General features: G+C 34.5%; 1 protein-coding gene across 1 annotated transcript in view; it reads right to left on the reverse strand.

The window, feature by feature from the left end:
* Positions 1 to 824: 824 nt before the first annotated feature.
* Positions 825 to 16,569, reverse strand: part of FXR1 (fragile X mental retardation, autosomal homolog 1) — a 61,202-nt gene continuing 45,457 nt past the window's right edge. The window contains exons 11-16 of the mRNA XM_012639317.1: positions 13,563 to 13,620; positions 13,413 to 13,475; positions 8,183 to 8,386; positions 6,058 to 6,258; positions 1,964 to 2,055; positions 825 to 1,249 (exon numbers count right to left, since the gene is read on the reverse strand). Coding sequence (XP_012494771.1) covers positions 1,079 to 1,249; positions 1,964 to 2,055; positions 6,058 to 6,258; positions 8,183 to 8,386; positions 13,413 to 13,475; positions 13,563 to 13,620 — 789 coding nt within the window. The 3' untranslated portion in view covers positions 825 to 1,078. The remainder of the gene's footprint in view (positions 1,250 to 1,963; positions 2,056 to 6,057; positions 6,259 to 8,182; positions 8,387 to 13,412; positions 13,476 to 13,562; positions 13,621 to 16,569) is intronic.

The following is a 16,569-nucleotide window of genomic DNA, read 5'->3' on the forward strand; positions in this document are numbered from 1 at the left end:
TTAAGTGTTAAGATTTCAGGATTCATTACAAAATGATTAAATGGCCAACTGACATTTTAATGCTATTTATCAGCAAGTATAGATGCTTTTTAAAAAGCAATCAAAAGCATACTATTCTAAACCTATAAACAGCTCCAACTACTTTGCAACAATTGGTATAAAAAGTAGAAAGTTAAAAATCAGCAAATGGAAGATCAAAGTTTATTTACTACCTGCATACAAAAACATATTGCACATCAAACAACTGAAATCAAAAAAAAAAAAAACAAAAACAAAAATAAAAGAGAGAGAGAAAAAGGAAAAGGAAAAGAAAAAGATACTCTACTGAAGACTAACGTAGTTTATACAGAACAAACCTTCTGGAAATTGATCTTTTCAGTAGTTCAGGTTATGTCTGAATGGACATGACTAATTTAGCTTAGTGTCTTAACTAAAGCTATGTTTGATTTTTAAATACTGTACACTTTAATAAATAAACCAAACAAAGCCTCAAGGTAGAACAGTCACTGCCAAATATCACCCAGTGTCCCTGCAGATGAGAGTTTAACAAATGTATTCCAGTGGTCTGCAGATTTTCCTCTACATACAGCATTTAAAAAACACATTAAAACAGACCAGTTTCCAGACTAAACTAATGAAGAATTACAATTCAGTGCAAAATATTTTAGACTGCATTTCATTCTAGTTTTCCTCAGGTGAAGAAGTGGTTGCATATTAAAAATGTAACAAAAGCAGCTACTGCTTTCATAAAGAATATTAGGTTAGGGATCCCACCCCCCCTTCCCCCCATTTCTGCCATATTTTGAAAACAAAATAACATTTCCTATAGCCAGCAACTTTTTTTAATGTTACATATACTATTCTCAAGGCACATCTGATGATATATTTTATAACACAGTAGGTGTCAAAGTATGTTTAACATATGATTTCTTCAGGATCCCTCCCCTTTCTGAATTCCAAATGGAGGAACTGAAAGTGCGATGTAAGACTGGCGATCCATATTCTATCTTTGGCAAGCTTGTACAAGCGCTATTGTAAATGTAATGTAAAAGAACTGTAAACTAGGAACTTCTTCAGTTTATGAAACACCATTCAGGACAGCTGCTTCTTGAGTGTTTTCTTCTTTTAAGGTATTAATCTTTTCTTCTCCTGGAGTACGCTGTAGCTTAGAAATTTCATCGCCAGAAGCACTAGTTGGGCCATTTATTGCCTTTTCTGAAGGACCATGCTCTTCAATCACATCTTTTGCCTGCCAAAGGGAGACAACTTTTTCAACTTCTTTATAAATGAAATCTATAGCTGAGGAGAAAAATAGCTACATAAACATCAGCTAATAAAAAATTTCAGTTTCATATGCCACAATGGATCAAGGAATTAAAACATTCTTAAAATTCAAAACAAATATCAATGTATTCTGCTCTCTGGGTCTTTCGACTCTTTATCTCTAGTACCTAGCAGTGCCCAAACCACACGAAGCATCTGTACTGTTTAATGAAACCTGTATCTAATTTTATTTTAAACCACTGAAAAGTTCACCATGTAAATGATATAAACAGTTAATACCTAAAGTAAAACAATCACCTACTTTACTCACCTTTCTGAAACTCATTTACATATCAAATCCCTTAAAGCGTTTAAAAGAATTGAAACTTAAAGAGGTATACAGCCTATTGCTCCCCAAATTAAGCAAAAGTCTCTATGCGCACTATCTTTGGGCAGACTAAATTTTACAAATACTATTTAAAGCTCTAACTAAAAAGTATTTCAGGCTCAAGCATGCATATCTTCAGTTACTTGGGGCGAAATACAAAATCAAGAATCTTCTCTTTAACTAAAATATTATTTGTCTATTTGTGGAAAACAAGTGATCATACAGTAAGTTAAGAAGTAAAAAAAAAAAAAAATGCTACACCATACCAAAAAAAAAAAAAAAAAAAAAACCTACAGGTTAAATTCTCCTTACCATTTCTTTCTTGTTTTTAGCCAAAGTTTCCCTTGGGAGGTTTCTTTGTCTGCTCTGAGACTCAGCTCTAGAAATATAATCTGCAACTGTGACTGTTAAAGATGAGAAAAAAATTACAGGTGTTGAAAAGTATTTCTTAAGTTTATTTATGGATAAAGAGTAATTTCACTATTAAACTAGTGGTGGGTCACCCAATTTCAAAATTTTCTTAAGCTGGGTACCACCTCCAACCAAAAATAAAGCTTGAAAAATCTGCCTGTGATTTTAGTGCTGACAATACAAAATTTCAAGCTTGAGACTGAGGAAGTTGAGATTAAAGTCCTCTTTCCCAAGAATCCAGTTATTTCTTTTCCGTTGAGTCTAAGGTTGTCGGGCAAATTTGGTGTAGAAACCCACAACCAAACAGAAAATGTAGATGAAGTGTTCTAAGCCCAAACAGTGCTTGCAATTATTATTATTACTGGGTGGGAAATGGGGCATATTACATGCAAACTATGGTGTGATATACTTAAATTTGAAAATTTCATCAAAGGTATAAAAGATTTACTCAAATGTTGGTTTTGCTTTAAAAAAAAAAAAGAAAACAAGATACCCTGGTGTGACATATTTTATGGCTCCTTTTTAAGTTTTCACACGGGAAACCATTCTGAATGACTGAAATAAGAAACTAAAGATGACAGACCACCACCCTAAAAATGTGGACACTGATCACAGTGGGAGAGGGGCTACAGTAAATTCAGTGACAACCCTACCCTCTTTTGCCAGTCTCGATAGAACTTGACTGAAATGTGTGTTTGCAAAGAAGTGGCAGTATAGATTAGGAAAACGACTAACCCAAGCTAACACCCTACTGCCAACTCAAGTGCAACAGATGACCTCTGTTCTACAGGTATTACGGATGGGCCTCACTTTGTAAACTCAATCCTTTCTCTTCAAGAACTTGAAGCTAAGAATTCACTGACTCGATTAAGTATCAAAATAACCACCCTTTCTTCCAAATTATTATTTTCTACCACAAACTGGTTAACAAAATTCCTGATATGTAAAAATAAGTTCTGAAACTCATTTCAGAACTTACACACATAATTAGAAAACTAAGTCTAAAACTGCCTCTTTCTTTCCAAATTATAAGCTCAGTACACTCATTTTTAAGTTTTTAAAATTATTGTTTAAATTCATTGCTAATGCATTTTTAAATACATTTAACAGTTTAGTGATAATATAACTATAAATAATAGTTTGGAATATTGGGGAGGGGGATATTATCTATCAAAATCTACTTCAATATTGTATCTACATATGTGGTGGCAAAACCATTATGAGAATGATTCTAGCCATAGATTAGGGAGCAGCACAATGAATGCCTTCTGGTTCCATAGTTCAGGCCTCAGGGGTCCCTGGGAAAATTCATCTACTTGGAGGCCGTGCTGTTAAATTGAAACACATGTGGAAACAATTCTTAGAACCCTTCATCCACTATGCACAAAGATTATACATTGATACAGTTATTGATTAAATTAAGAGGCACTTAGCTGGGATGTCCCCTCCCCCAATAAATGATAGCCAAAAGAAACCTCAGTTAATTCAAAGAAAAACCTGTTTATAGCCAGTCCTTTTTTAAGTTCCTTAAAAGTTCAACACAGATTAATCAATATTAATATCTAGGAAAAATGCAGGCAATTTGTATAGCAAAATTCATATTCTAGAATTTCCTCTAAGGGGTCCAAGTTAATCAACTGGACACCAGTATGTTGTCACATATAAAGTGCAGCAAAGACTATTCACTGTTTAATTTACACTAAGAGCAACAAGAAATTTTGAGCAAATGAGAGCAAATAATATGAACTTTAGATGGAGGCTGCCCCCTAGAATTGCTACCAGGAGCAAGGAAAAAATAATTTTGTGCTTGTTTTACCCACCCTATCTTCCTATCTTTCGGGGAGGAGGAGCAAGCTAGGAAATGCAAGGAGTTTTAAGAGAAGAAAAGTAGTAATCCCAAAGAACAGAGTTAAAATAGGAATAGATACAGTATGGAACACAAAAATCACTGTCAAATTATTGAAAACTCCTAATTACTCATGTTTCAATTAATACTATACAGAAACTTCTGCTGCTTCTACAACCAACCCCCACTATCTGTTATTCCTTCTATGTCTGCTGACTTAGTAATAAACCACCATACATCTATAGTTAATAAGTTATGTCATAATTTATTCTGTTAAGGCCATACTGATAGGTTGAATTTTCTTATTTATAAAGGAAGGCCACAAAATACTGTAGTCATTGCTGTGCCACCTTTAAAAAATGAAATAAATATGATCCCTTCACCTAAAATATATTTCTAACACTAAAGGAGGGGAGGAAAGAAAAGGAAAGAAAAGATTTTCTGGACACACTATTTTCTGACAATATTTAATTCCTTTCAAAATTTCCAACTATCTTTAAAACATGAGCTTTCAAGAATGAGAACTAATTCCCTCAACCAAATGTCTCTACAACCACTAAACTTAAAATATTAAAGATGCTAGAATTTACATTCTTTATTTGGGGAAAACACATGAAAGGATTGGTTTTGGAAAGAATGCAAAAATTGATTAGTTTGAAAGGGGTTTATTTCTGGTGCACACAATTTCTTCATTGTGAATATACATGTCTCTGTACACAGGAAATGAAATTATGTTCAAAATAATATAGACACAGCAAACAAGTTTCTTTGAAGCTACTAAAAATTATGACTACATAAAATAACATTCTAAAACTAAGTAAATACTATTAATTTGACTAGTTAGTAGGTGTAAGGAAAAAGGCATCACACTACAATAAACAAACAAAAACAAAACATGCATTCCTCTTATTAGGAAAGACACTTCCAAATATTTTTCTTTTATACGTTTTTTCAAAACTGTGGGTATTACAATTCCCACAAAAATGAGGTGCTGAATTCAGAGATAGTAAGCAGGCACCATGCAAAAGCTGCCCAGTTTTGCCAATCAACTTCAATGACAATCTACAACGTAGTCCCCTGGGATAGCAGTCCCCATCTCAAGTGTGAACAATCTGCCAGGTGAACAAAATAATGAACTCAACAGTATTTCCATGTAAAAAATTGAGACACAACATTAGTTCAATCAGACAGGTTACTAAACATTTAAGTTGTGAAGGAAGAATGCATTTTCTTAAAAGTAGTAGTCTTATTAGTTGAATAAACAATTTATGCAATGCAAATTTTGAATGTATATGCAAACATGTGTACATGTAAGTATAATATATTCAGAAAGCAGACACATGACATTTTTTTCATGCTTGTGACCTGATGTCGACAGGTCCACTCAAGTTACCTGGCTGTCTATCTTCTGCCTGACCCCTGAAACGACGCCTGCGGCTACGATTGCGTCGCTGGGGTTTTTTTTCACTATCATCTGTAATTGCAAAGTTTACCATGAACTATTCTGACAAAAACAAAAAACAAAACAAAAAATTTCTTTCTTTCAAAGATTTAAAGAAGGGGAAAGATAAACTTTTAAGTAAGCACCAAAGATAAAACATACATTACTGACAGGAAATAGACTTTTGTAGCTTTAAGCATTTCAAATACATTGACAATGGAAATATGATCTAGAAATTAACAGGGTTTTAACTCATAATAAAAGAAACTTTAAATTACCATTCGGGGATAAGCTTTCCTCTCCAATAGTTTGGTTTATACCAAAGTTAATGACATTTTAGCCCTTTGAAAATTAATGCCTACTCTTGATATACATACCTTCACTGGTGTCAGTTGTAATAATTTTAAAGAGGCAAGCTGAAAGCCCAATTTTGGTGTGGGGACAATAAAAGCAGTAAGTACCTTGCAGTTTGAGTATTTGTACTGATTTAATGCATCAAAGGGCACTTTAATAAATACTCCCAGTTTCAAGTAATTCTGACTATGATAAATCTGAGAACCAGACATTTAAGACAGACAAAAGGCTATCTACCTTGAAGTAAACATTAACAAAGTCAATCTGTGAATCGTATACTTTTTTTTTGGAAAAGCTTCATACAGTAACAATATTATACAATTATATGTATGTTTTCCCTAAATGTTTACATACCTAGCCCATTTTCATTAACTGAAGCTGTATCAGATTCAGTCATTCCATCCATCAGAACAGCATCTTCATCAGTCCTTCGTCTACGAGACCGCCTACGACGGTTAGTACTGTGATGAGATTCGCTGGCATCTGTGTCTGCAGTCTGATCTGATTCTGTATTATCAAGTAAGCTGTATGGATTGCTGTCTGGATCTTTGAGCACTATATTCATGTCAGAGGCAAGAAATATTTGTTTAAGAGGGCTGCAATTATGAATAATTTGATCTATATTGAACTATATCAATTAATGATAAACTTCAATCTCCCCCAATAAAAATGCAATGTCTTCAAATAACATGTTTTCTGTATCAATATTTTACCTGGAAAATAACAAAGATGATTAATACGAAAAAACTTTAAATGGTGATGAAAAATTAAAGCAGAAGATGAGCAAGAGATCTCAGCTTCCTAACACTTCCTTTGCCTTGTTTTGAAAATATATATTAGGAAATAGTATATCAAATGCTAATTTTGACATTTACATTTCAAGGTAATCCTGCCCTGCCCTAAAGCTGGAAAAATAAAGGTAAAGAGAAATAAATATTCAGTTAATATAAATTAATTCTAAGAGCCAGCTTTGATCCCCTTTACTGAGTTCAAGGTGACTGCTGCATTTGTGCTGATGTTAACGGACTAATTCCAAATAATGCCTACACTCCATGACATGAGAGAAATCTGTAACTATGACCTGAAGTAATCAAAACAAGTTCACACAAAGCAGCAAACTACGGTTGAAATTCTAACTGGTTATGAAAAGGAAAATGTTGAAACAAATGTTGGCTAGTACTCAATCTCTAGAAACAAAGCATGAAGGTAGAGCAAAGGTGGAAAAAGAAAAATTGTAAGATATAATTCATAAGAAAAATACCCATCTTACCTATGTGCATTTATTGCCTCCAACAATCAAATTATAGAAGAAATTCACCTAATCACGATTTTTCCTAAGTTTCCTTTGGTAACAGCTAGCAAGCTAGCATCTTTGCAAAAGACACTAAGTTTATCCATTAATCATAAACACTAGTAAAGTACATTTATTTTGCAATTCAGCATACTATAAGCTTATAAACTTTGATAACAGTGCACAGTATACTAAAATATCTTTCCCTGTAAGCCTGTAAACTAAACTTAGGGATCGAAGAATATTACTTGTGGAACCAGAATCTTTTAAGAAGTTCCTAAATTTTGCTCTAATTTATTCCAGTTTTTGTAATTTGTAAGCACATTTGGCATATATTTAACATATATATACATATCTTCAATAACATATCAAATACCATAGGTCTGTTATAACATTAAGAAAAGTTTTCATAGGTATGTTATAACATTAAGAAAAGTGTGGTTTTCTTAAAGTGGTGTACGATAATATGTTAAAGTTGTATCCCTAGCAATTCTCCCCCAGCTTATGATGAAACCAAGAACATTCTGGCAACTCCACTTAACTTAAACAATTAAAAATTTTTATAAAGGCACAAGTAAACAAGTACAAAGTTGCTTATATACCTCAAATCTTTAGTCGTCTAAACACTCCTCTTTATAGCTGAATCCCTCAAACAATAAAATTTTCTTAAAAAGTTGATTCCACAATTTTTCCCTGTTCCCAAAGTAGCATATAGTGTAGCAAAGAATGCTTTCCAGTTAGTTTTCAGAATGCTTTCCAGTTAGTTTTCAGAATGCTTTCCAGTTAGTTTTCAATATTAAGTACACAAAAGTACTGCGATCTCTCTGTGCATTAGAATTCCCTAGGTCTGTCTGGCAAACATATATAACTCAAATTCTAGGAAAATAAAAAAACAATTTCCAATTACATAGGCCCTCAAAAACTGAAGAGATGAACATCTGACCCTCAAAATACAAAGAGAATCAGCCAATTAAAGTTCTGACCTGATTATTCTAAATAAACCTTCACTAAGGAACACTCCAGCACAGGGCATTTTCCTTGCACTGTTATATGGTCTACTATTTTTGCTACGACAGTGAGTTGGAAAGAGAAGCTTCCCAAATTGGGTGGCCCTGGAAGATGGATTAACTTTTTTAAGATTATACTGTTTACAAAGAATGGATGCTGACATAGTATATAAAAGACTACCAGAACTGATGGAGGATTTGCCACCACGTGGTCCACCACGACCTCGACCCCCTGAAACACTTCTGCCTCTTCCTCCCGGGCGTCTCCTGCTGTCACGCTGATGTCGGCTGTCTCGATCATCTTCTCCTGCCAATGACCAATCACTCAGCTCATCTTTACGCTCAGATTCTGTTTCAGAGGGGTTAGACAGCTCAGAATTTGTACCTTGGGAAAGAAGAAAACAAACCAATTATATTCCTATAAAAAAAGAAGCTTTAATATTTTAATTTCATTTCCTACAAATTATTGTTTGAATAAGCATACTGTTTGGCTGCTTCAAAGAGAGCTACTTTAAAATTAAAATGAATTTGAAACTAAAGAATAATCAACTGTTAATATACTAGTAATATAGAATCTACTAGTCAAGATTAAAAAATGAATTGATGTGCAGAAACACAACCCATAGAACAATTACAGAAAACATACAAACATTACATATCAATATTAAAATGCACTTAATATGGAGAGATAACCAAAAGTCTCTCTGCCCATTTAGGTTTTTTTTTTTTTTTTTTTGAGACAGAGTCCCACTGTGTTGCCCAGGCTAGAGTGCCATGGCGTCATCCTCGCTCACGGCAACCTCAAACTCCTGGGCTCAAGCGACCCTCCTGCCTCAGCCTCCTGAGTAGCTGGGACTACAGGCATGCGCCACCATGCCCGGCTAATTTTTGGCTGGTCTCGAACTCCTGAGCTCAAACGATCTGCCCTCCTTGGCCTCCCAGAGAGCTAGGATTACAGGCATGAGCCACCGTGCCCAGCCCATTTAGGTTTTAGTAACCTAAATTACTAGTAAAACAAAATTAACTGCCAATATTTGAAAGAAAATTTAATCATATTTAGAAAAATGAATAGTTTAATTGTATAGTGTATTCAGTCTACTATTATTTCACTGATTCTATGATATACTTTTTTCTTCACATTTTAATATGAAATCAGGACATTTCTTACAATTGATGGTGTCTTTCTTATAAACTGGGAGTGTTTTTTTCCCCAGCAGTTGTACATAAAATACCATGTTTCACTAGTAACTGTGTCTCAAATTGGAAGAATATGACATTTGAATTACTAAATTTTTTAAAAGGTTTCTCTGAGAGAGCAGATATCGCTCACCTGACAACCAACAGAAATGAAGCCATAACCAGTGAGAGGAAAATTCAGCATGTCTTTTAAAGTTTACAGACCAGTTCTAATATTGCAACTATGTATTTTAATGGTGACCTTTCAAAAATTTAAACATTGCAAAGTTTTCATAAGAAACCCACAATACTATTATAATGCAAAGTGGCAGTATATATGACCCAATCACTAGCACACTCATTCCCACTTCTATTCTTAGTTCTGGGATGCCACTTCCCTACTATCATACATCAAATACATCTCCTTCAGAGCCTAGTTCAATTTACAGCTTCAGACTAATTTAACTGAAAACAGACCTCTCCCCTTCTCTTATTTCCTAAAAGCATAGATATACCATGCAATGTCGTATGTTGTTCTGTAATTTTTCCCCCTTTGGAATTACTTCAAAATTGATCTTTGATAAAGGGCAGAACTTCATCTTATAACTATAAATGTACCCAAATGCCTAGAAATGTGTATAACAATTTTTCAACCAGTAAATTTACTGCATGATTTTGAAGTTCACTTGCTAAATTCCCCAAGAGTGATTCACTAAATACTTTAAAGTTCCCTATACTTAAACTCCAGTCATTTGAAGATAAACACACAATAAGAGAGCTTCAGACAAACAAAGTTATAACTAACGAGGTGAAGGGGACAAAATGCAAAGTTTAACGAATGAAAGTGCCTACCAACTTCCTTTCTCCTTTAAAGATAATTCTGCAATGCATCCCTTTTTCTCCACATGCTGTTAACTATGGATATACTAGTCGATTATAAAAGAATGAATTAAGTAATTTAGTGGGAAGTGTATTTTACAAAGAATACATCCAGTTTCTGTTATTCACTTTCAAGTCTCTGTTGGGAATGAAGTATCAATCTCCCCTAATGCTTATTTCTCCAAATGACAAAAAAACATTTTATTAACTGGATGTCACAGATGTTGGAATAAAGGCAATTTATCATTTCATGAACAGTCGGAAAAAAACCCTTTGGAATGTGTAAGACTTCTGAATTTATTTATAAACTTATGCCCTGCCAGAAAATATTTAAGGTAGATGATGATTATTTCAGTTTGAAACAAAAACTTCTATTAAACTCTCCTTAAAAATCGAATGTAGTATTTATCTAATCCAGTGTCACAATCTAAGAAATCTTCCTTAAAATTAACCTAAATCTAGTATTCAAAATATTTAAAGAAGGCCGGGCGCGGTGGCTCACGCCTGTAATCCTAGCTCTCTGGGAGGCCGAGGCAGGCGGATTGTTTGAGCTCAGGAGTTCGAAACCAGCCTGAGCAAGAGCAAGACCCCGTCTCTACTAAAAATAGAAAGAAATTAATTGGACAACTAAAAATATATAGAGAAATTAGCTGGGCATGGTGCCTGTAGTCCCAGCTACTCAGGAGGCTGAGGCAGGAGGATCGCTTGAGCCCAGGAGTTTGAGGTTGCTGTGAGCTAGGCTGACGCCACAGCACTCACTCTAGCCCGGGCAAAAAGAGTGAGACTCTGTCTCAAAAAAAAATAAATAAATAAAAATATTTAAAGAAAATATCTGAATCACAGATTTCATTCAGTAGGTAAGACAGATACTGAAAAAACAAAAAGGCTAATGAATTGACTCATGCTCAGCTTCATTCATATTAAATAACTCTAGTAACTCATATTAAATGCTTTTGTGATGGTGAAAAGGAATCTGCAAATGAGACTAAGGTTAAGCATCTTGAGATGGGAAGATTATTCTGGACCATTCAAGTAGGCCCAAACTAAATCTCTTGGGTCTTTGAAAGTGGAGAACCTTTCTCAGCTGCAGAGAAAGGGACTCCCCTAGACCCTCCAAACTGAATGTAGCTCAGCTAACACTTAAGGTTCTAGCCCAGTAAGACCCATGTCAGACTTCTGATTTGTAGAAATCTAAGATAATAAGCCTGTGTTGTTTAAGCCTCTAAGATTTGTGATGATTTATTATTACAGCAACAGAAAACTAATACTCCATAGAAACTATTGCAATCATTTCAACCTCTCAATTTTGCAAAATGTAAGTTCATAATTCAAAAATTTTTTAAAGGCTTTAAAAATGATTCATGACATTAATCCAATTTTTATTTACTCCAAAAAATAAAGGCAACCTGTTTTTAATCAACTTTTAAATCAGATTTTCCCTCTAAACTTCTGGTCACCTTATCGTGAAGATGGTTTATATCATTTTCAACAGGAATGTGTGCTAAGCATTAAGTTTAAATACCACATTTTATCAAATCCAAGATGCCATCAATTGTAAGATATATTTTTTGTGTGCCATTAAAGAAGAGAAAATGCTAATTAGCAATGTAAGATGTCCAATGAAAAACACACACCAATTTCAGAGATGTTACATTAAGAAATGTTTATAATTCTTACAGAACTGATGTATAGGTAACTGATACATATCTATATATTCTATATATCTTATATAACTGTTAACCTTATAGAACAGTTCTATAAGAATTATATAAATCAGTTATATTAATCACCTAAAAATATAAAGTATACAAGAATATCTATAACCAAATTCAAATGGTTTTTATTACTCTCCCAAGCCCACTCAAGTTCAACAGCTATTTCAAAAAATACAATGTTACTAGTTCTGCAAAGATTCAGAGGTAAGAGTGCCATCTACTGAACAATTTGCACAGCTTTCTTCAATCCAAGTAATGTTCCTCTACCACTTTCATTATCTAATCTTGACAAAAGCATGTTGCAAGAGTGACCTCTTATCAGTAAGTGGACTTCACCATAGAGGCTAATAAAGTCTTCCAATGAATTCATCATTCTCATAATCCAAAAAGTCAAATCTAATGATCTGTGCTAGTAATTTATGCTTCAAAAATCAATCAAAATACTTTAATTTCTACTTAATTACTGGTTGTCTTTTGTATTAAATATATTTTCAGGAATACAATAATAATTGTTTAATTCTCTCAGCCCTTCACATGCTGAACATTTCTATACTAGAATTTTGCTTTTTAGGTTTCAATACATGGTTAACTAAAATAAAAAAACTAAAAAAGTGAGAACAAGAGATATGACATTAAAGGGAAGGGATACTTAAGCTTTAACAAGTGAAAGACAGTATAAGTAAATATAACTCTGGCATCATTAGACAATCCTTCAATAAATATGAAATATCGATCTGGAATCTGTACACTGGAATCAAGCACTTATTTCTATTTCCCTTAAATGCTTACATTTTTGGAAAACGTTTATGAAATACTTTCCCAAGGGGAATGAAGAAGAGAGAAGGAAAATAGAAGAGAAAAAGGAAGAAAATGAGGGAGACGAAAAAACAAAACTCAGGTCACTGCTAAACTCCAAGTCCAAATGTAGAAAAATGGAACAACTGCAAAGCTGAAGAAGAAGTGAGAATTTAGGATTAGAGAATTGTTGACTATCACCACTCCACTGGCCCCTTCCTACACCTATGAAATCCTCACAGTGAAATATATTTTAGAAAAATGTTCATTTATAAAATATTTATGTTCTGACTTTAAAGCCCTCATTTTAGTAAAATGCTATTATTATACAAAGTTATTCCAGATGTCGGATGTTAACACATTCAAATATGCCAAATGAGTCAATAAAGTATATTTTAAAAGCTAGTGAAGATTTGCTATATGTAATCTTGGCAGAGTGATTAGCATATTTTTCATTTTTACTTTTCTCAGAGGGTAGACAAAAGATGATTTCTAGCAGTATCACTATTACTGGTTTCTACTGGGAAATGTAAAAAATTATACTAGGAAAGTATTTGAAAAACAAGTTTCATATGTATTTATTCTAAATATTTAGAATAAACATGATTATGAACTACCAATTTAAAAACATGTTTCATTTCATTACATAACTGCTTGGAAATTATTATATACCTTTTATTGTGATTAGCATAAAGTATGCCATTACTACTATTAAGACATATGCCTCAGAACTACCTGCTACCCTCAAAGCCAATACAGTGATGACCTTATTATAAGCAAAATATCTTGGAGCACCTAAATTTTACCTACTACTACTACTAAACCAAGAAAAAAATGTTTTTTTACCATAACCGGAGGTGTAATTAGGGCCCCGACGACCTCTGCCTCTTCCACTATAAGACCTAGAACCTTGTACAGAAGAGATGGTACTTTCATCAGTGGCATATCCTTTTTCTTTTTCAGGCCCTCTGGTGGAAGAAGGTCTGAAACCCATACCAATCTGTCGTAGCTGTTCATCAATCTGTAGGCGTTCCATTCTCAGCTGTTCTACTTCCTACAATCAAAACAAAAAAGAGTAAAAGTCTTTTGTAACTTTTTGTCTTCCTAAAACCCAAAGCTAGAGCTGTACTTGCTACCAAAAAATGAAGCTGTGACCCTAGCCAATTATTTGGTAAAGCAGAATTGTGTTCCTAGTAAACACAATTTACAAGGTCATTTGCTTAATCAATTCAACATGTACTGAATTCCTTAGAGTGTGTCAACCATGTTGCTATAGGAAAAGGAGACATGGACTCTCCCCATTCAAGGGGATGTTTAACAGCTTTAAAGTAAGTTATTTATTAAATAGTTAATAATTATACAATATTGCCAGATCACTGCTAAATGAAGAACAAGGACCATCTATGAAAGGTAATATTAACAAGCTATTAATACTTTCCTATCAAAGCAGTGACACGTGAGTTATGACCCAGATGGACTGGTAAACTTGGTCATTCAGAAATTGAGGTCATTAAAACAGTATGTTAAGGTAAGGTGTCTAGAGAAAGTCCTTGGCTAAAAGGTAGTACGGTACCTAAAGATAAAGCATTGGCTAAGAATGTCAGTTTGAATTGAGATATCCTATAAAGATGAATTTCAAAGAAAAGGAATGGCATTATCAGGGGTGCGTTCAAAACAGTAACACAGCAGCAATGATCCAAGAGGATTGGAGGCAAATATACAGAGAAAGAACAGTATATTACTATACTCCAAACAAAAGAAACAGCAAGAATAAAAGGAAAAGAGTAAAAACAACAATTACAAATGTTTACTAATTTATCAGGCATTTCTTTTTCTAAAATACTCTACGTATCAAATCAAAAGAAATCTTCCGGTAACACTGGTTAAGAATTATCAAATGACTACTACTCAAAGCAATCTATAGATTCAATGCAATCTCCATCAAAATATCAATGACATTCTTCACAAAAATAGAAAAAGTGCTAAAATCTGTATGGAATCACAAAAAGACCCTGAATAGCCAAAGCAATCCTGAGCAAAAAGAACAAAGCTGGAGGTTTTACACTTCCAGGTATCAAAATATACTACAAAGCTACAGTACCCAAAACAGCATGGTATTAGTATAAAAACAAACACAAAGACCAATGGAACAGAAAACCCGGAAAGTAATCTACACATCTATACCCAACTGGTTTTTGACAAAGGTGCCAAAAACACTCATTGGGGAAAGGACAGTCTCTTCAATAAATGGTGTTGGGAAAACTGGATATTTATAGGCAGAAGAAGGAAACTATCCCCCTACCTCTCATCCTATAAAAAGATCAACTCAAAATGAATCAAAGATCTAAATGTTAAGATGCAAAACAATAAAACTACTAGAAGAAAACAGGGAAAATATTTCAGGAAACTGGTCTGGGTTTAAGATTTTATGAATAAAACCTCAAAAGCACAGATGACAAAATCAAGTGTAAGCAAATGGGATCATATTAATCTAAAAAGCTTCTACACAGCAAAGTAAATGATCAACAAGTGAAAAGACAACCTACAGAATTGGAGAAAATATCTGCAAACTACTTGTCTGACAAGGGATTAATATCCAGAATATATAAGAAACTGAAACATCTTAACAGAAAAAACAAATGATCCAGTTAAAAAACAGGCAAATGATCTGACCAGACATTTCTCAAAAGATGACATACAAATGGCCAAAAAATAGGAAGAAATAAAAAAAAATGCTTAACATCACTAGTCATCACAGAAATGCAAATTAAAGCCACACAACGAGGTATCATCTCACCCCAGTTGGATGGCTATTGTAAGATGACAAAAAATAACAAATGCAGGCAAAGATGAGGAACTCTTAAAACACTATTGATGGGAATGCAAACTAGCACAGCCCCTATGGAGAACAGTATGGAAGTCTCTCAAAAAACTACAACTACAATATGATCCAGCAATCCCACTACAGGAATTTATCCAAAGAAAATCATTCTATCAGAGAGACATCTGCACCCCCATGTTTACTGCAGCATTGTTCATAGTAGCCAAGACAGAGAATCAAGCTAGGTATCCTACAACAGATGAATGGATAAGAAAATGTGGTATATACACACAAGAGAATACTATTCAACCATAAAAAAAAAGAATGAAATCCTATCATTCGTTGCAACATGGTTGGAACCAGAGAGCATTATGTTAACCAGAATAAGCCAGGAACAGAAAGTTAAACACTACGTGTCCTCATTCAAAAATGGAAACTAAAAAAAAAAGTTGATCTTACACAAACTAAATGTAGAACAGAGGATATCAAAGGGTGCGTGCAAAGGGTAGGGGGAAGGGAGGGATAACGAGAGATTTGTTAAAGGATACAAAATTGCAGCTAGATAAAAGGAGTAAGTTTAAGTGTTCTACATCCTGCAGTCCCCAACCGCGGGGCTGGGGATGGGTGCCAGTTCGTGGCCTGTTGGGAAACAGCTGCATGGCCAGAGGTGTTGGCAGGCAGGCAAGTGAGATTTCATCTACAATGTTTGCTGCCACTACACTTCACTGCATCACAGTGTGGGCTACACCTCCTATCAGACCAGCAGCCACACTGAATTCTCACAGGAGCTCGACCCCTACTGTGGACTGACCATGCAAGGGACGTAGGTTTCCAGCTCCTTGTCAGAGTCTGGTGCCTGATGATCTGGGGTGAAGCTGGGGCAGTGGTGCTGGCGCTGGGGAACGGCTGCAAGTGCAGATTGTCACTGGCAGAGACATATGACTGCACAATCAATATGGTGCGCTTGGGTCATCCTGGGACCATTCACCCCCAACCCCCCCCACCCCCTCCCCGGAAGAATTGTCTTCCATGAAGCCGTCCTTGGTGCCAAAAAAGACTGTTGCTCTATACCACTGATGAAGCACTACAGTTAATAATAATATATTAGATAGTTTTAAACTGCTAGTAGGAGGATACTGAATGTTCCCAACACAAAGAAATAAGTGTTTGAGGTGATGGATA

This window comes from Propithecus coquereli, unplaced genomic scaffold (genome assembly GCF_000956105.1).
Source record: "Propithecus coquereli isolate 6110/MARCELLA unplaced genomic scaffold, Pcoq_1.0 Scaffold14, whole genome shotgun sequence".
NCBI lineage: Eukaryota > Metazoa > Chordata > Mammalia > Primates > Indriidae > Propithecus > Propithecus coquereli.